This window comes from Dermochelys coriacea, chromosome 8 (genome assembly GCF_009764565.3).
Source record: "Dermochelys coriacea isolate rDerCor1 chromosome 8, rDerCor1.pri.v4, whole genome shotgun sequence".
Lineage (NCBI taxonomy): Eukaryota > Metazoa > Chordata > Testudines > Dermochelyidae > Dermochelys > Dermochelys coriacea.
In genome coordinates, this window is record NC_050075.1 from 78,903,025 (window position 1) to 78,923,685 (window position 20,661).

At 40.1% G+C, this 20,661-nt stretch overlaps 1 protein-coding gene across 2 annotated transcripts in view; it reads left to right on the top strand.

The window, feature by feature from the left end:
- Positions 1-20,661, top strand: part of COL24A1 (collagen type XXIV alpha 1 chain) — a 253,935-nt gene that overhangs the window by 118,404 nt on the left and 114,870 nt on the right. For both annotated transcript variants that reach the window (XM_038412721.2, XM_038412722.2), the window contains exons 20-24: positions 2,464-2,517; positions 6,904-6,957; positions 8,623-8,667; positions 17,405-17,458; positions 19,522-19,566. In XM_038412721.2, the coding sequence (XP_038268649.1) occupies positions 2,464-2,517; positions 6,904-6,957; positions 8,623-8,667; positions 17,405-17,458; positions 19,522-19,566 (252 nt within the window). The remainder of the gene's footprint in view (positions 1-2,463; positions 2,518-6,903; positions 6,958-8,622; positions 8,668-17,404; positions 17,459-19,521; positions 19,567-20,661) is intronic.

Below are 20,661 nucleotides of genomic sequence, written 5' to 3' on the forward strand. Positions count from 1 at the left end.
TATGAAAAGGTGAAATAGCAACTATTGTTGCATTGACCTAGTTAGTTTAATTTAGTGAGTAATCGTGTGCTTTTTAGATTCTAACCTGAACAATTAAAAAATCTGCAGTGATATAAATAATGTATATTAAATATGCAATTCGAGTGCATTTATCACATATGTATAAAATAATATGTGCCATCTGAGGCATGTCAGTGTTGTTGCACAACTATTCTGGTAAACATTTCTCCATTTTGAAGGGGAACATTAATTTTGATGTTTTAGTATAGATTAGAGTGTACAAAGTCAGGATTGGTACAGAAACTTCTGTTTTGAAAGTTCATTGTAAATCGGGTCACTCTGACTAATGGGCTTGTTTTCGTGCCCCTCGGCATCCAAGTGCTAAAAGTTTAGAGGTTTCTTTAAAGGTCATAGAACCAACTGGGTCACAAATGGGTTACAGCAATAATTCTCAAACATATGTTTTAGATTTCTGATTTATTTTACTCATTTACTTCTGGTTTGTTACAAAAGTGAACATCACAGATTGAGTTCATTTATAGCATATTAAAAGTAGTTATGAAAAGTAAACACAGGAAAACCCAAACATCTAAGACTAGCAGTACTATATATTTCATTCTCTTTTGTTATACTATTACATTAGCAGCAACCCCTTTAGGGTTGAAATGTAATAGCTTAATCTCAGCTAATACTGAATAATTTTCAGAAAGATTAATAAAAACCACTCAGTGTATTTTTAGTTACTTGATTTGGGGGAACAGTAGGTGATGGGGAAACATTTTTCAACTCTTAGGACTTTTTTCATAGGTTTCTTTTGTACTTGGGGAAACTAAAAAATGTTCCAAACTTCAATGTTGACATGCATTTAGACATAAATAATAACCGGGGCTGTGCTGTCTCCATCTCTGAAAGAATTTGGTATTGCAAATAAAGCTGTGGATATTTTTAAAAGATGTTGTGAACATGTGTAGTAAATTCATTAATATCAGAAAGATGCCTACCAGATACTCTTAATTTTCATTTGTAGATATTTGATTTTCTTACTCACAAATTATCCTATTTGTCTCTAGAACCAAATGACCTGTGGTAAGGGTTAAGGGGACCTTTGTCAGAGTCAGGCATATCAAGTTATAGATCCAATAATAGATATTTTATTCAGGGCAGGAGCTGATCAATGCCACCCATTTCCTACAACAATAATTATACTTACTTTTCAGCTGAGCCAAGTTAGGTAAAATTTGAAAAGTAATGGAACAACAAAATCAAATAATATTTTGGCAGATGAATAAGTGCATCCTGTGTTGAATAAAATATCAGTATCACAGTACTAGCAGTAGTTCCTAGCTTGAGAACAGATGGCAATACCAGTGTGAAAAAGTCTGATCTTGCTCAATTTTAAAAAGTTAAGTTGATTTGGGCCTAGTTTGTTCTAAAATGGAATGATCACCTGAGAATTTAGTGAATACCACTAAACATCATTGTCCTGCAGCCACACTGATGCGGACTACAATCTCATCGGATTTCATAAATTAAACTCTGTCTGTCTGCTCATCTAGGTTTCTGTGCCACACCCCCCATCACCTTTATATTTTATCAATCAGGACTTGTGAATGGCAAAAGAGTCCATGGACAACATTTATGTTTATCAGATTGCAGCCAGTTTTTAATCTCCTGCGGAACATGTTCCTGCAGTTCTACTTTAAAGCAGTAAAGAGCTCACAAGTTTTGTTTAAAAGACTTGTTGTTCATTTCCTTTGTAAAATGAAGCATAGTTAAGATGGGCTGTGGGAAATTTATATCGGACTTTCCTGCCCCTTGTGTGACTTTCATATAAAATGTCAAAAAACATCTCTGTATAAAGAGCTCTTGTAAAATAGTATAAACCAGTTTTTTGTTGTACACCTACAAATTCATTGTCTAAATCAGTGGTTCTCAAACAGAGGTCCGGGGCCCTCTAGGGGGCCGCGATCAAGTTTCAGGGGGTCTGTCAAGCAGGGCTGGCATTAGACACCATAACCTCATTTCCCAAAGGCTACTGGACAGCTGCTGTGTTGTGGTGCCCAGTGCTTAATTTGTAATGAAAGAGGTGCTGGGGCTCAAGCAATTAGCTGCTGGGGTTTAAGCAAATTTTTTACATTCATAACTGATGGAGCAAGGTTCCTTTGTGGATTTCAATGGGATCAAGACTGGGTCTATAGTTAAATAATAAAACTTGTCAAATGGACAAAAGGGTTCAAGACAAATTTTAATGAAAGTTTAATGAAGCCAAGTTCTTTCAGAACAGCTTACTGGACTTCAAAGTGTTTTGGATATCATAAAACACATCCCTGTCTTGATTTCTATGATTCAGGTTTGTTACATTTCTAAAATGAATAGATTCAAAACAAAAAAAAATTTTTTTTTACTTTGTACAATGGAAGCATTCCTATGCTATGAACAGCTTGCCTATCTTCTCCTCCTTAGGGTTTTCCAGGAGATATTGGTGTACCTGGACTAAATGGCCCTGAAGGTCCAAAGGTAAGAACTTACAGAGCCTTATCGCAATGTCATTAATGCACTGAGAGTGAGACAATACTAAGAGAAGAGAAGGTTCTTGGGAAAAAATACAAAAGAAAACCATGGACTGAGGATAGGTGTCACACTGCAGCCTAGGAAATTAGCAAAGAACTGTGAACTGATCATGACTTGCCTCTCACAGTCAGGAGACAGGCCTTGTCTACATAGGAAATTTTCACCGGTGTAACTTAAATTTGTTTTTATTCCAGTGTAATTAAACTGGTGCAACCCCTGTATGGACACTGTTATTTTGGTTTAAGAGTGATTTTATTTCAATTTAGCTTTAACTTGTTCCCAACTGACTTTTTGCTAAACTGAAACAAGCCATTCTTAAACCAGAATAAAAGTGCCCACATGGGGGTTTGCACTAGTTTGACTGTATGTGTTTAAATTCACTCATTAGGTTATACTTGTTCAACTTTCCTATGTAGACAAAGCTTAACTCTGTTTTAGACAGTGGAGTTACACTGGTGTTTTTCTAACCCTTTAGCCATCTGCTTTTAAAAATATGAGCTTGTGTATTGTTTCTATGCAAATACTACCTAAATCTTTATTACCCTTCATTGCTTCAGCCCTTTCCTTAAGTTTTGTCTGCTTGAGTCTCATATGTTCCCTGGGTTGGCCATAATATCCTTTAAACACTGATATCCTAATAAACAGTAAGAATTATACAAAACCAAACACCATCTTCTTTTATCCCTTCATTCAGATCTCATAGTCACTCAAACTACTGGAAACCTGGTCAACCTCAGACTCTCACTTGCCTCCCACATCTGTCAAATGTGTAAATAGCCTTGATTCAAACACCTCAAACATGATAACCTTCTAGGCATGCTGCAAAAGCCATTTATTTTACAGGGCTTGGGGGAAAGGCTGAGGTTATATTTCCAGAGGCAAAGATGACTAGAGAGGAGCTCTTCTTTTGCTCTGATTTGTTGGCTGGCTGAGTTAATTTGTTACCATTTATGCTTGTTTAATATGAATAGTGTTGGGTGGTCATTATTATGTTTTTGTAAGATTAATGAATTGTCAGGGAACCTAAGATCTTTCCAGAAGACACCAAGCCTATGCATTAGTGGACATGAGAGAAGTGGAATTAAATTAAATCTAGAAAATACAGATTCAGTTTAAATATCCAAACTAATGCATCTATAGTGTAAATGAGCTCAAAGGCCTTCTTAGTGATATGGTATATATTATTTCCCTGTACATGCAGTTCAAAGTTAACGTTAATTTGGTCTATTAGTTGTGGATTTATGTTTCAGAGATACAATACTAGTCTATCTCCTTTCATTCAAATCCCAACAGAAATGCTAAGAGAGAGCCCGCAGTATTTAAGATTCCAGAGTTCATTTAATACAGCAAGAATTCCATTACTATACAAGACATTGTGGTCTCTCCAGCACATTGGCTTGCAAAGACAAAAAGCTTGGACAGCCAGGTCTAATCAAAGAGAATTGGTGACTTACATTGGAGATGGAGTGTTATCAAACTGGAACAGCCTTTGCACAGCTCCTAATACCTAGAGAGCAGGGCTACATGAAACTGGAAATGTTTGCCTTTAGGATTCCCAGTGGTCTTGCATTCACTGCAGTTTTGAAGAGTCTCCTTTATTTTTTATTTTTTAAAGAGTCTTTATTTTTAGTACACTGTTTTTACCAAGCTGCTCTTTTCCTCATTCTTCTGTTCTGTGCTTCCTCAGAGACAAAATCTGCAAAAAGTGCCAGGAAGGTGGCATAGTCTTTATATTTTAGCATAAGAGAAACCAACCATCATGATAGAGCGTAAGATAGGCAAACATGATACACCTGTCTGAAGACCAGTACCAGAACTTTGGGATGGCCATTTTATCCAAATTACTATAGTAATTAACAAATATGAACTCCTAGAATAATGCATGAAAGATACATTACATAGTTTGGTCCACAGCACATTATTCATCTTGGAAGCAATATCTTAGAAGGTATTTGATCTTGATCCAATGTTCATAAAAATGAGGCACTTACATAATAATTAATAAAAAGAGGAGTGTTTTAGGTTGGGAAGTTCTGAAATATCTTTCTGTTATTTGTTCGTTGTGTCACTCTTGCAAATACTTTTGGCTGCATGTTACAAGAGCCAGAGTAAAAAGTAAGGCAGACCTGCTCACTATATAAATATCATAATGGTTTCTCTAGCAATACATGTTGTACCATGGAACTAGCTGCGAGCTTCCTTCCTCTGCTCACTCATGTTTTGTTTGGGTAGCATACCTCATATAAATAGCTATTAAGAGTTCTATTAATCCTGTAAGGGAGGGTCAAATGGAAAGTTCTGAACACATGGGAAATACATGATACCCCCATTTGCTGACTCCCTGAATTCTTTCCAGACATTTTGGCACATCTCTTAAGACTACCTTCATTTTCTGTTCAAAACCTGGGTATGGAAACTGCAGTTAATTATCAGTTTTAAAGGCCGAGGTGTTCTTTACAAATTTGAGTAAATGCGGTCTAGGAACACACACAGTAACTAAGAAATTTGTTAATATTTGCACCATTGCATGAGTTTAAATGACACTGAAAAGCTCAGCATTTGTTAATTTATTGCTATTGCATAGTAAAATAACAGTTCTGTTTTCTAAGGAAATACTTTTCTTCATCAACTAAAGATCAATATTATTTATGGAGTAAGTGTCTTGCTGTTGCTTTTGCCAGAGAGATGCTCTCCAGCTGCAGTTCTCCATTGTACTTTATTCTAGATAAAATCAAATGATGGGAACTTTAATAAGACTCGGGATTTTGAGATGACCCGATACATTTTCTATCAAGTGTTGCTTTGTGTGCTAAGCAGGCAGGCAGCTGCTGGACAAATTTGTGCACCTTCAGTCTAAATTTCATAAGTTTAATAAGGCTAAGAGTTGAAGCTTTTCCATCCAATATTTCTTCAGAGGCTAATGAGATGATTTTTTGTTCTCATTGCTTTATCTGATATAAGTAAGCCTAGCTTCCCTCATACAATAATAATATATTTATGTAGATCTTTTTTGTCATAAAGCCGGGTTGAGTGCTTATTCTGGTTACTACCATTATAACTTGGATAATCAAGGTCTCTGAAACACCATTAGTTCCTCAGTCTGAGTAGTTGAGTTTTACAAATGTTGCTGTAAGAGGATGTGATGACTCAGGGTTGGCAATTGGATATATCCTTCACTTCTAGGACACTGAATATAATCCTGCCAAGGTTTGTAATGCCTGAATATCATTGCAATCTGGTGGCAGTTCTAAATGATTTGATATCCTCAAATTACTTCCCAATCCACAGAACAAATGCCAGCATTACATTTGACATCTCAGTAGGCATTCTTGTCATATTGGCTGAGGGTTGAATCTTTGTAAACTCTCTCTCTAACTGATCAGAATTTGGATACATAGGTTTGGCAGTGTAGGAAGATTGTATGTGATGCTACTACCAAGGTGTACCTCTTGTGTGAATAAATAGAGGACTTCAGTCTCCAAAGTTATTTTCTACACTGAAAATTAAGTTGTCAGGACAACACTGAAAATAAAGTTTAGAGACATGACAGGATATCACCCTTGCCAAAGCAGTGCCGATTCACACACACAACAAAGCTTAGTTTTATTTTGTTCTGTCCTATGCTACTCACCAAGATTTTGTTACAAATCCAATCATGGCTAACTGCCTTCAGAGTCAATGCTCGGAAGTGGCTTGCGGCTGGGTAAAAATGTAAAAGTCCAAACTTTGTACAGCTATTTCCATAATGATTGTGTTCTGACAGCAATCATAATCCCACCAAAGAATAAGAAAAGATGGATTTACTGATCTGCTTTGGTAGTGAAAGTGGTGTTGTGTTGGACTTTGGGAAATAATTACATAGAATGAGGAGTTTGGTGGAGAGAAGAATAGTTTTAATATAAGTCAATTTTCATTATCACCAAATATTACACTAAATATTACCCAAAACCTGGATTTACAGGGGATTTCTCAGTTCCTCTTTAAGCAGCACATCAAATTCAAACTAATGTTGTGTAACAAAAATAAACTATTCTCTTATGAGCATCAGTTACTTTGATCCTCCTCCTCCTTCAAAAGGTAAATGAAAATAGTCTGAATCTTAGAAATGTCGATGTAGCTAACCTTCGTTAGATACTGTAGCGTTCCAGCAGATGTTAAAATTAGGGCAGCTTTTCTCCTGGCTTTCTAAGGGAAAAGAACAATAGCAGATAATGATGTCTCCTTCCTCAGCTTATAGCCTCTCATTCACTGCATGATTGTAAGAGGAAAGAAACCAGGCAAATAGGCTTATTGATTGATATAAAATCTCATTTTGGTTGTCTTGTTATTTAGGGACTTCTAGGTGACCGAGGGCCTCCGGGGGCCCCAGGCCCGAAAGGAATTGAGGTAGGATGGAAACACAGTCCAGTCAACAAGTTACATTTTTAAAAAATCTGACCCAATTTTTTTGTATAAGAAAAAGTTGCTTCAGGATGGACAGTATTGCCATGCAGGATTTCAAGTTTCCATTTTGGGAGATTTTTAGTTATTTTACAGTATTGTGCATTCATTGTAAGATTTATTTCATCAGCTCTGTGGAGTGTCTAAGGAGTGTGGGTCCAGAATGTTGCATATGGAATCCGGAATTAAATAGTGGCAGGTTTTTTTAAATAATAATATTGAATAAGAATATTGGGTGAAATCCTAGCCCCATTGAATTCAAAGGCAAAACTCCCTTTTACATCAGTGGGGCCAGGATTGCATCCTATAAACTTATTAATCAAGGATTCTTAATTCATTAGCATAAAATATATATGTATTAAATCCAACTCCATGTGCTGTTCTGCAGGGCCGCCCAGAGGTGGGGCAATTTGCTCCAGGCCCCGAGCCCCGCAGTGGCCCCCTTAAGAGTTTTCAGGGGCCCCCACGAGAGTTTTCTGCGGCACTTCAGCGGCGGGGGGTCCTTCCGCTCCATGTCTTCGGTGAAGTGCCCCAAAGACCCAGAGCAGAAGGACCCCCACCGCCGAAGACCCCAGGCCCCCTGAATCCTCTGGGTAGCTCTGCTGTTCTGTGCTGTTGAGATAGCTGGTAAATATAGGTTTTAAAAATGCATTAAATCAGGTAATGAGTCTGATGGTAGAGCTCTGGAGCCTTATGTAGCTGATTTAATGATGAGTTATCATGAGTGCTTTTAAATGATAAATGACTAATGGTGACAAAAAACGATCAGTTTAATCAGAAGCCATGTAAAATGCAGACCATATTTCCTCCATTCATACTGCTGTGTTCTCCTCCATGTTGAGCATCTCTGCCTCCAAGAGCTGGAGAAATACTTTCATATTAAGTGGAGTCACCGAACCATCAAATAATCACAGTATGACATCATGACTTGACATTATAATACAGAATCTTGATTTAACATCATAATGTAATGCAGCAACCTCAAAAGCCTACCATTACAATACACAGTCATGTATGGTTATTTTGAGGCTCTTGGTAACACTATAATGTCTCCTCTTTCTTCTCCTGTACTCCTGGCAGCTGGGATGAAAAGAAGATGTTGTCAGTCTGTTTTTGACTCCACACTCATTCCCATCTGCTTGGAGAGGCAAGAGAACTGTTCTGCTTGCTTAGGAATCAAACCTTAGCTATGTGGTGATCATGCAGAGCAAGACAAAGTTCCGTCAGAGTACAAGACTCCATGAGAGACAAATGCATATTTACGCCAAATTAGACCCTCAGATACATCTGTGAAACCCCATTGTCTTCTCAATACAGCTGGTCAAAAATTGTGAAAATGTTTGAGCAGCTCTGTTTGTGGGCTTTTCTTAAGCAGATTGTGTTTGATGGTTTTGTAAAACATGGATTTCTGACAGATCGTGGCTGAGATGAGGTCAGTTTTAGACTCTTTCCTGTATAGTGCAAACCTAGATCCTAACAGTAAAGATGTCTACCTATGTCCATTCACTATGCAAGTTTAAGATTTTAATATAAGTGAATATAGTCCTTTTCAGGATTTAAAACTAAATTCAGTGTCAAAAAAGTTATTCCAAGTCCTGATTGTTTTTTCAGGGAGAAGAAGGACCAGTTGGACTTATTGGAGGAGTTGGACCAAGAGTAAGTATGAGTAACACTACTACTACAAACACAAATTCCTATAGTCAACAAAAAGTACTGTTTAAAGGATGAGTCTACTCTGAAAAATGACTGTGTAAAAATGGATCTCCTTCCTGTGTGTATTCTGAGTCAGATCTGTTCACTTTAGTGTCAAAAAAGTTTTTATTGGTTTAATTACTCCTATTAGCCCCGCAGAGTCAACACAGCTGATAAAGAGAGCTGGATTATGTCCCTCATTATCAGAATTGTTTACTAAATTCTAGGCACTTGCATCTGTCCAACCCTAGTGAAGACAATGGGGTTTCACAGGTGTATCTGAAGGTCTAATTTGGCTTACAGAACCTTTATTACTGGCAATGATGCATGAGAAGAAAAGAACACAACTCAGTTCTCAGATCTCAGTGTGCATTTGCAGGACTGGCTATTAGAGAAATCATCTTTTAATTGTAAACTAATCACATTTGATATGGAGTCACTGACAGCAATAAAGATGGAACTGCACAATGCCAGTTTTACAGTCTCTTTATAGACTTTATACAATCACACTTTGAGTCTCTTATTTATTTTTCAGCTGTTAAAATCCATTAGGCTCTAAACTCATTTACACAAGAAATAATTAAACTTGAAAATGTAAGTGCTGGATAATAATTTACAGGGTAGCGTAGCAGAACTTTGTCTAAAGCAAATTAAACAAATCAACTCAAAGCACAGGCCTCAATGGAAGGGAAGGATGGTCTTGTAGTTAAGCCACTGGACTGAGTCTCAAGTGTTCTGGTTTCATTTTCTGGTTGTGCCATAGACTTCCTCTGTGATCTTAATCTCTCTGTGCCTCAGTTGCTTATCTGTAAAATGGGTATAATATTACTTCCCTTCTTCCGTCCTTTGCCTTTCTTGCCTATTTATTGAGCTGGTCAGAAATTAGAATACCAGTCAACCTTGTACATTCAGATATTTCAACATTTATTTTCATCCTGAATTGGGCTGAAAATTCAAAATATCAAAAAAAATTCACAGAACAAAAATTTGGGAAAAAATTTGATTAGTAAATGTTGAAATGTTTTGTTGAGGCATGGTTTGATATTGAATTGCACCTGCCTGAGCTGCTGCAGTGCTTCATGAGAATTGTAGTTTGCATACTTCATACTCACATTCTCTCTTATGGAGTGAGCTCTGGGAACTGACTACAGCTTCCATGATCTACTGTGGCATTTCAGACAAAGGAGAGACTGCAATGCATCATAGGAGATGTATTCCAGCCATGGGAGTATGAGGGATTGCAGAAGCTCTGTGGGTTTGCCAACCCTCCAAGATTAACCTGGAGTCTCCAAGATGATGAAACCTTCAGGAATACATCCAACCAAAATTGGCAACCCTAAAGCTCTGTCAGCCACAGAGTAATGTCGAACTGATCCAAAAGGAAATATTTTGATTTGGTTCAAGAAACTGAAATTTTTTTGATTCAGGCCAACTTGACTTGGAATGAAATATTTTGTTTTAATTTTCCTGATAGAAAATAGAAAAATATCAGAATCTCTCATGATTAGAGCTGCAGATTTGTCACAACAACTTTTATCAAAAACCACAGAGCAGTCATGGTTAATTTAGTTAAAGGCATGAATTTAGAGGAAAGTGGTGTGTAAAGGAATTTACACACCATTTTCCCAGAAAAGTGATTATTTGAATATATAGTGACTGAGCCGTGATTTTTTATTAAAACAAAAAAGTTGTAACAAATGGAATCGAATTATACCTCTCTAAAATCATAGGACAGAGTCGTCGTCCTCCTCCTCCTCTTGCCACCGAGAGGGCACAGACTACCGCCAGCAGCATCCTCCACCCCTGCACCGCAACTCTAATCCCAGCCTGGTGAGGAGGGGAGGCCCGAGCAGGGTGGGGGCATGGCTGGAGATAGAGTGTGTCCCACACTCACTCCACAGTGGCAGCTGCTGTCTGGAGGGGCTGGGCCTGGCTCCCCACTCTAGGCATTGCAACCTGGTACGTGGGGTAACGGCAACACTCAGGTATGGCCAACAGGCCAGAGTGCTAGTACTAGTCCCCTCATTCAAATTGAAAAGTCACAGACAAACAGAAAAGTCACATTACCTGTGACATTTTCCTCACCATGACAAACATGTAACCCTACTAGTGATTCACTAATTCAGGGGTGGCCAACCTGAGCCTGAGAAGGAGCCAGAATTTACCAATGTACATTGCCAAAGAGCCACAGTAATATGTCAATAGACCCCCAATAGCTCCCACCATCCTCTCCCAACGTCTCCCACCCACCAGCAGCCCCGCCAATCAGCTCCTCCCCCTTCCTCCCCGTACCTCCCGATCAGCTTTTCATGGTGTGCAGGAGGCTCTGGGGGAGAAGGGGGATGAGTGAGGGCATGGCAGGCTCAGGGGAGGGGGCTGGAAGGGGTGGAGGGGGCAAGGCCTGTGGCAGAGCCAGGGGTTGAGCAGTGAGCACCCCCCCAGCACATTGGAAAGTTGGTACCTGTAGCTCCATCCCCAGAGTCAGTGACTATACAAGGAGCCCCATATTAACTTCTGAAGAGCTGCATGTGGCTCTGGAGACACAAGTTGGCCACCCCTGCACTAATTTCTCTATGATGACAAACAATTTTGAGTGAAGAATGCATGGACAATATATGCTTCATGAACACTGGAGATTTCAACCCCGTGGCTCACCTCAGATATTTTGGAGCAGATCGCTAGCCCACATTTCTTGCTGAAACAAAAGAGCAAGAGAATCAGGGATTTTTGGGTGGGTAGGAGGTCAGGATTCTCTCTGTGTGTTTCAACTGCCAGCTTTTCCCCTTGCTTCAGGGACCCAGCTACTGTGGCCTGGATACTTCTGTTTCCTCTACCTGAGGCTGTCTCAAGACCCCTTGCCAGCTTACTTCTTCCTATTCCTACCCCTGGATCCCTTCTCCTTCCCCACACTTCCCCCACTCCTGCCTACCCTTGCCTCTGCACCCCTTCTCATAAAATGGGTTGGGGGAGATTGGATGGTTACATGGGAGTGAGGATGGGCCTCGATCAAATGTACCCCAAATATGGTTGAACAAGCCTGTATGCTAGTTCAGATCCAAATCAACAAGCTATTTACATGACTTGCTTTTCACAGTGTTTGGTTCCAAGTTTCATGAACAGAGTTTTCAAAACACATTATGAAAGCTAATGTTATTAGAGAATTTACCATACTAAAGAAACAAAGGGATTACAGTTATGATCCTCCTCCCATTGATGCCAATGGCCAAACTCAGATTTTTTTCTGACCTTCTTCAATATCTCATCTATTTTTTATATCTAATATGCCCCTATTATCTACAGGTGAAAGACATTAGTGTCATGGCCAGTCTTAGACATGTGCAAAGATCCCCTCTACATATCTACAAGATCAACTTGGGACCAAATCCTCATAATGACAAGTGCCCCAAACAAATTCCGCTACCAGCTATTGAAGGAATGAGATGAACCTGAACCCAGACTGCAGATCCCAAATTTAGATCTGGATTGGAATTCCCATATATCTTAAACAGGTAGAACCAAAACACAGGATCTCTCCTTGCTGAACTCCAGGATTCAACACCCAGATCCAAATCTAAAGTTCCAGGTGTTTCCCTTTGGCTCATTATAGAGAGAGGTTTTGAACTGCCAACTCCAAGTAAAATCCAGCTGCCGGGCTCACCTCTTACCAAAACCTTCCCTCTCATACTAGCTCAGTGACAAATGCCTGGATTGTACTTTTATGTGTTCTTATACTCTATGTAGAGTAGCATATTCTGATTTTCATTTTAGCTTATTTTGCTTGTAAAAATACAATAGATGCCACATGCAAGAGATGCCTCTGCATATTCAATTTAATTACAGTTAACAAACAGTCATAAAGTTTATCCAGACATTAATATCACTATGTCATCGTAAGTCAGTCAATCAGCTGGTTATGGGTTTTGTACTTTATTAATATTGGAGGGGAAAATGGATTAACTTGCCGTTTAGTCACTCATTTGAAACTTTCATAACATTAGAATGAATTTAAACAGTATATTGCTGTATATTCCCTGATTGCCAATGTGAGAGACAGATGAAGAGAAAAAGCCACAAATAATCTGTGAAATGATATATTAGCCTGTCAACCAGTTCCTCCTAGGAAGGTGTAGAATGTCCCAGCAAAGTTCCCTGAGCATTTAAAATCATTTTGTTATAGCAGCATATCCCAAAGTGTGGTGCATGTTCTTCTGTGGGGTATGGTCATGTGAAGGACTAGCCAGGGTTAGGAGGGCAACATGTAGAATGTAGAAATTAAAATGGATAGGCCACTTGGAGGGTGAAAGGGGTACACTTGATTTCTCTTCCCTGAAGGGGGGCTTGGCACATTCCATTCATTCATTAAGAAAAATAATCATTTTGCTTAGTTTTTTTACTTCATTAAAGTGCCTTTTCCAAGAATGATGTAGGATTAGGAGAGGCCACCCTTACTTTATTTTGCATCTTATGTTGTCTTGTCAAATCTGTGTTCAGTTTTACGTTACTTTCCCACTCACATCCACTTTCACCCATTTTATGATCAATTTTCATCTGATGTGTGACCTGTACTGCCATTTATGTAGTTGGGAAATTTGACCAAGAGACTTACACACAGTTGTAGGTGTTTAATCTGAACTGGACCCAAAATATCTTGGCAATTAACAATGATTGGAAAGGAAATATGGAGCGGGGGGAGGAGAAGGGGAATAATTACACGGGAATTTGCTAAATTCTGTTACTTTGTGAAATGTGTGTATGTGGTATAAATACTTTAATACTGATTCATCCAATGAGATGATTCAGAGCAAGCTCCAACCATTTTTCCTCTGAAGAAATTGTAAGTGAGATTCTGTGTATGAAAACTTGCTTGCTAATATGAAGAAGCAACAATGTAATACAAGTTGGCACAACAAAGTCCAGAAAGTAAAACATCAGGTAGACTATTAACATCATAACTGCAGTTTCCAAGAGCAAGTGAACTATTAAATCAATCACTCAAAAGTACGTTTTCCTCCAATTTCAGTTTTACATATTCAGATTTATTGAGCAACTCAAAACAATAGGCATGGATTTCAGGGTTATTCTTTGCAATTAGAATATAGACTGTAAATTGTTCTTGGCTAGCATGCCAAATTTGCAATAAACTAACTCCTGTAGCTCAGCCATATAAATCCTAACTTTAAGTTAATTAACCTTAATTAATTTATCACATGACACCAATAATCCTATAAAGTCAGATACTGCAACCCTTACTTAGGTTGAGTAACACTTATACAACGAGTCCCGTTTACTTTAATGAGGAGTAAGTGCTGCATAATAGAAGGGTTGCAGAAACTGCTTCACAATCTGTAGAAATGAATGATAAATATTTAGTGGTCTATCATTTACATTTTAGAAGGTTAGATTTTTCTTGTGGGAATTCCAAGTAAAACTATTATATATTGTGAGCTAGTGGATGTAAATAACCGAGGTCTGTTTCCAACAGAATAGTTTCACAGCCCCTGTGCATTCAAAAGCCTGTAGAAGCCCATCATTTATGGCCCTCACATCATTGACCCATGTATAGAAATGTGACTTTTCTGCAAACCATGCTTTCTCCGGTTCTGCAGACACTCTTCGCAAAGCCCTAGGCTTTATTACCATACCTCTCCCCATTCCACTCCCATGTAACTGGATCCAATGTGGAAAGATTGAACCAACACTAAGCAGGGTAGTGACAGCATAGCCCTTAACGCAGAGTTTGTAAAGTCAGAATGAGATACAGTTTCAGTACTTCTGACTTGGAATCATGCCCTCAAATAACTCATTTGATGCTCCCGTATGTTCTCTTCTGCACCTGCACTTATGTCCTCATGTTAAGATGGCACTGTGCCTGCTGATCAAAAACTGGAACTGCAACTTCAGCACATGGAAGGTGCCACCCAAAGATTGTTTCAAATGGGTTGACTTCAGTAACTGCCTCCTCTCTGGCAGCACTGCCACCCTGGGTTGTATTTAACCCATTTATACCACTAAAGAATATTACCAAAGCACTTGTCTGTCTGGACTTGTTGAAACTTCTGTAACAAAATGGAATGCTTTTAGGGTTATTGTGGCTGCCAGAAAAAAATGGGATTAAAGTGTGTATCATAGGAATTTAGTAAGAATATATAGTCTCAGAACATACAGAGACTGCTCAAATAGTCGGGGAACATGCCCAGATATTGGCACTGAGGGATAGATACAGTCACAGAGTAATCAAGGTAACAGAACCCAAGACCTAGATTGTGCCCTTGCCCTGAGAAATAAGTAGGCAGCTTAGTGCCCATTGCTTTGATTGCACTTTGCCCTGATTTTGATGGGTATACTGTAAGTGAAGGTCCCAATGCAGACTATTGATCCTATAATCACAATCAATCAGTCTGTTGCAGCTGTTATGCTCAAAAGACTGAAAATTCCTGCTAAGGAGAACTTCAAGTATCTGTACAATACTTGTAGTTTCCCTTTTACGGCTTTTTACCAACAGTGGTATTGTCGATCAGCCTTTAAGAGGAGTCCATTAGGTAAAGCAGAGGTGGGCAAACTACGGCCTGACAGCCACATCCGGCCTGCAGGACCATCCTGCCTGGCCCTTGAGCTCCTGGCTGGGGAGGCTAGCTCCTGGCCCCTCCCCTGTTGTCCCCCCGCCCTGCAGCTATACTGCCGCATGGGCAGCACTCTGGGCAGTGGAGCACAGCAGCGTGTCTGGCTCCAGCCAGGCGGCACAGCTGCCAGATATGCTGCTCTGAGCAGCATGGTAAGGGGGCCAGGGCCGGAGGGGTCTCGGGGGGCAGTCAGGAGACAGAGAGCAGGGGGCAATTGGATTGGTGTGGGAGTCCTAGGGGACCTGTCAGGGGGTGGGGGTGTGGATAGGGGTCGGGCCAGTCAGGGGACAGGGAGCAGGGTGGTTGGATGGGGCTGAGGTTCAGGGGGGGCAGTCAGGGGACAAGAAGAAAGGGGGGTTGGATAAGGGTGGGGTCCCAGGTGGGCTGGTATGCGGCAGGGGCTCCCAGGAGGGGGCGGTCAGGGGACAAAGAGTAGGGGGTTTGGGTGGGTTGGGAGTTCTGAGGGGAGCAGTCAGGGCATGGGAAGTGGGAGGGGGCGGATAGGGGGCAGGGCCAGACTGTTTGGGGAGGCACAGCCTTCCCTACCCAGGCCTCCATACAGTTTTGCAACCACAATGTGGCCCTCAGGCCGAAAAGTTTGCCCACCTCGATATATAGCATCACCGTTCTCCTAGTATATATTTGTTTCGAGTGTTTGGACTGCAAGCTTCTCAGACATAGTTTGCATCCATTAGGTGCTGGGCACAGATATAGTGTTTGTGCTCCCCTGAGCACAGGGACAGGATGAGACTAGCCACGCCAAAGGAGTCAGCCAGGAGGAAGACTTCAGTATCCACCTCCTGCACACACACATTGGTCAACAGAGTACCCACCATGTACACGCTTGTGCAGCAGCCATGCTTTCACTGTGCACCAAGGAGCTCCACGATGTATTTTACTTGCAGCTGCTAACTGCAAATGGCATGGGTAATTGTGTTTGGCATTTTGCAGTCCCAAGTGTGATAATGATATAATCCTCAGCATATGCCATGTTATCTCCATAACTTGCAGTGACATACTGTACTTTTGCAGTTTCATGGTGTATTTCTAGAAAAACAAGATGGTCCTTTTAAAATACAGTTCTGAAAACCTTTACATTTGGATAAACAGTCTTAATTGAAATTTGGGGATATTCAACAGAAGTGTGATAAATAAAACTGCCATCGCTTAGGGAGACTAACGTGTCACTGCAGTTATGTGACTGTGCTGGGCTAAGATTTTTAGGTTGCAAGTTATTCTGAGGAGGAAATAAAACGTATTTGAAAAAAATAAATGGCACAATAAAAATAAGACTGCCCTTGGCACAATTAAAGTTTTACAAATAGCCAAGTGAAGATTCAGAAGAAGAATCCCCGTTTTGTCTTTCTGTGCCTTTTTGTTTTGTGCGAGTGGCAGCAGCTTGAGCGGGTCACAGTAAAAGGCTTCTAAAGGCCTCCTCATCTGTGGTCTCTCAGTCTGATTAATGGTACCATACGTCTCCTCAGCTAACAAAATGCTACAATTAAGTAGTTATCATAGCAGCAAGATTTGTTAACATGCATAATCATCGAACCAAAGGTAAAACAACTCAGGAGCTGAAATTTACAATACTCCTGAGCAAAGGAGAGAAGAAATTTGAGCTGATTCTGTCTGAAAGAGAAAAGAGATTTGGAACACCTGTCATTAAATTCTCTGGCAGTGTTACTCCCCCTGCTTCAGTGGTGTTATGACAGCAGTGAATTAGCTCCTTTCTGTTCTTTGCCACCTCAATGGTCTCTTATAACTGAAATTGAAGTGGATGTTACATCATTGGATTTTGATGAATTTTCTCTAATAAACCATTGGCTGTTGTAAAAGTTGATACTGGTTTTGTTGATTGTACTGTATTTTCTTTTATATTCAATAGCATATTTTCAGAAAAGTGGCTGTAAAATGCACGGTACAATAAAGTTAGTAGACAGTATATTATATTTAAACATTTAATACATTTAATGAAATCTCTTTGAGAGAGACCCTTTGATAAATAGAGAAATTAGGAAATGGAGATCTATTTTTTGTAAAAGTCAAATATTAGAAATCTTTAATTTTATTTATTATTTTAGGGAAGGCCAGGTCGGAAAGGGTATGCAGGTGAACCTGGATCAGAAGGCTTGAAGGTAATACTGCTGGGTTTTATATATGAAAATGGAATATAGTTAGAGTCAGTGGTGCTGGAACTGGGGATGCTGCCACATACCCTCCCTTGAAATAGTTAGTAATAACAAACACCAAATACATGGTTTCCATCAATAGCTCCCCCACTATAAAAATTGTTTGAGCACCCCTGGTTAGAGTGACCTCAGATGTACGTATGTGCTTATGCGAGAGAGATACATTGTAACAGGGTTTCTAATACGACTAAAGGAAATTGGATTCAACGCTCCTGTTCCAGTACAGCTGCTCTCTGTTTGGGCCAATTAAGAGGGTAAGGCACCATCTGGGAAACATAAGAGGCCTGAGAGTGAGTTAAGAGGGTCAGAGAAGACTGGTACAGTCAGGAAGAATAATTCCTAGAAGAGGACTGAAAGCAGGATAGTAGCAAGGGGTTTGCTAGCAAGTTTCCCCAAGCCAGGATTAGAGAGGGAAGGAGCAGCAGATGGAGATGCTTGCTGGCAAGCTGGATCCAGAGTGCTGAAGGGAGGGGAGCAGCAGAGGGTCTTACCTGCTGGTATTGGCATCTTCTTGCTGGGGAGCTGGGTCCCAGAGGAACCAGGTAAGTCTTTCAGTGGAGAGGCTGTGGGAGTTGCCACTGGGAAGAGGAGGATTGTGCCCCAAAAGGAAGGGCTCAGGTGGCAGCCCTGGTGGTGGTACAGAGAACAACTGATAAAGAGTCTGGGTCTATTGGAAGACACTGGGATGGTGAGAAAGGAGCGGGTTTTTTAAGATTACATGAACAGGGATGATGTGAACTATGTTGTGTGACTTGGGATGTTTGCACTGTGTTTTAGTTAATAAACTGTGATGGACTTGAGGACATGTTTGTATTGGACTTACTGTGAACTCAAGAGGAAAACTGAGGTCTGGGACCACTTGTGGCCCTGTGGCCATGAGGGGCACCTGAGAGGAGGCCACTCATTGACCTACATCTAGCCAGTGAATCTGCTTACTTGCAGGTTCCTCAGTTGGGAGAGCGAAGAATACTCCCAACAAGATTGGGGGACATGGATGGCACCTGCTGTCCCTCCATATGGCTCAAAGGGGAGGATAAGTGGCAATCTGAGGAGGGTTAGTATGAATGTTGGGGACATGGGGGTGTGGAGGCAGGAAGAAAGGAGAGGATTGTGGTATGTGCAGGGGAAGGCTGGCATGAGCTCAGTCACTTTGCATTTAAAGGACTTCCATGGCACTGATGCTGCAGCTACTTGCACACTGATGCTCTAGCTGCAGGGAAGCCCAATGCCTCACAGCTGAGCCACCATAACAGCAAGTGCTCCTCAAATCCGTATTTGATGGGATAGCAGGGTTGATAATAACTCTTATGTAATGTCAGCAAGATAATTAATACAGTGACATTCTCTTGTAAAGTTCTGCTGTAAAATACATCAGTGTAAATCCACCATGACTCCATGGAGTTCTATTGATTTGCAAGACTTACGGTGTAATAAGTGAGAGCAGAATTTCTCCTCTAATACTCCTATCTCTTTCTAATGTAGCATTTTGGAAGAGTAACCTGAGTGTTTTTAGAATTTCATTCCAACTGTTGTATAGAGTAAGGTGTCTCGCAAAACCATCATAAATGTGGAACAGTGTAAATTTGGAAAATCAATTGAAGAGTTAAATATCTGAGTAATATTATTATACTTTATGCAGATAATTGCCCCATATGGTATATTGTCAAATTGATATAAATAAATTAGCAGACTATTTACAAATAACATTTGCTTTTAGAAGTGGTTATGAACTAATAAAGAGAATTTTATATAGTGTATTTGTATTTAATTTCCATTTGACAAAAGGAAGATACGAACGTAAGAGGGGGATTAAAAAGAGAACCAAAGGATACCTGATCATACAGGCAAAGTGATTTTTTTGTTTAGTTTGTATAATTTTACTGCTTCGGTTTTATATAGAAAATGAAACACAAAAAGGAAATTTGGGAAAATGGAGAAGTGTAAAACACCCTCCTGAAAGAAGTGAAATTTTATAATCCAACTATATAATCTGTTTTCTGCATTAACAGGGAGAACCAGGAGATCAAGGAAACCTTGGAAAAACTGGTGAAGCAGTAAGCTTAAATGCTCTTTCTAGTTTAATTTTCTTTTACAAGTTATTTTGAGAGCTGTATGTTGTAATAATTCTGTTGACTTAAATTGTTTTAAAACCATGTTTCCTGGTTATACAGTGAGCTCTGCTTTCTCCTCTTGAGTGCACCTCTCCGGTATCAGGCCTGGCTTCCTGCAGTCCAGGAAGACTGCATCTCTGGGCTACAGCCCCTATGTTTTCCAGCCATGTTAACAAAAGAGGCCCTGTTTGGCATTTGGAAACCCTTTTCCTCTAGGAGCCTGTGGCAGTAGCTGATTATAGTGACTCAAACAGCATATTCAAACCAAAGCATTATTTACTCACCCAAAGGTACATAGCACACAGCAGTGGATAAAAACAAAAAGGCTGCTACACCTATTTTCCCCTTACCTAAGCTTTAACTCTTTTTTTCTCATTAGCTTTTTTGGAGAGTTCCTTTCAGCTAGTTACCCCCATCTCTAAGATGGGATGACAGCCTGCTTGCTGCAGTTTCTCTGTCTCTATGTGCCTGTCAGTCTTCTTCCTGGGCAGCCGACAGCCCACTCAATCCATCCTCTTCCCTAAGCTCAGGTCTGGGAAGAATATGTTTGCCATCATAGTTGGAGCCAGGCTGGAGGGATTCTCCAATTAATAGCTTCCCTATTGCTTCCTCAAGGGCCTATAGTATTCTCTGGACTGTACCTTAACTTTGCCATTGTTTTGCTTCCCATTTCATTCCCCTGTTTCCTTTGATTTAACTCCTTGCACTCAGGCAGGATAATATCACACATGTAAACTGAGGTGCCTGTGATATTTTTAAAAAATAGTGTTCCCTCACTTTCCACCCTCACTTTCCACCCCATGGAATTATGCCTAAAGGGTGCTTCAGAATCACTCCTGTTAATAAGTCCCTAATTAGATTGCCTTTTGATTGAATGTAGTTTGTAATCTGGCACTTTACCAGTTTGAGTTCATTTTAATGGGTAAACTGAAAACTACAGATTAAGGGCCTGATTCAAAACTCATTTAAGTCAATGAAGAGACAGTTAACCTAGTGATGATAAATATACTCCTTCGTATGTAGTCTTCCTTTAGTTTT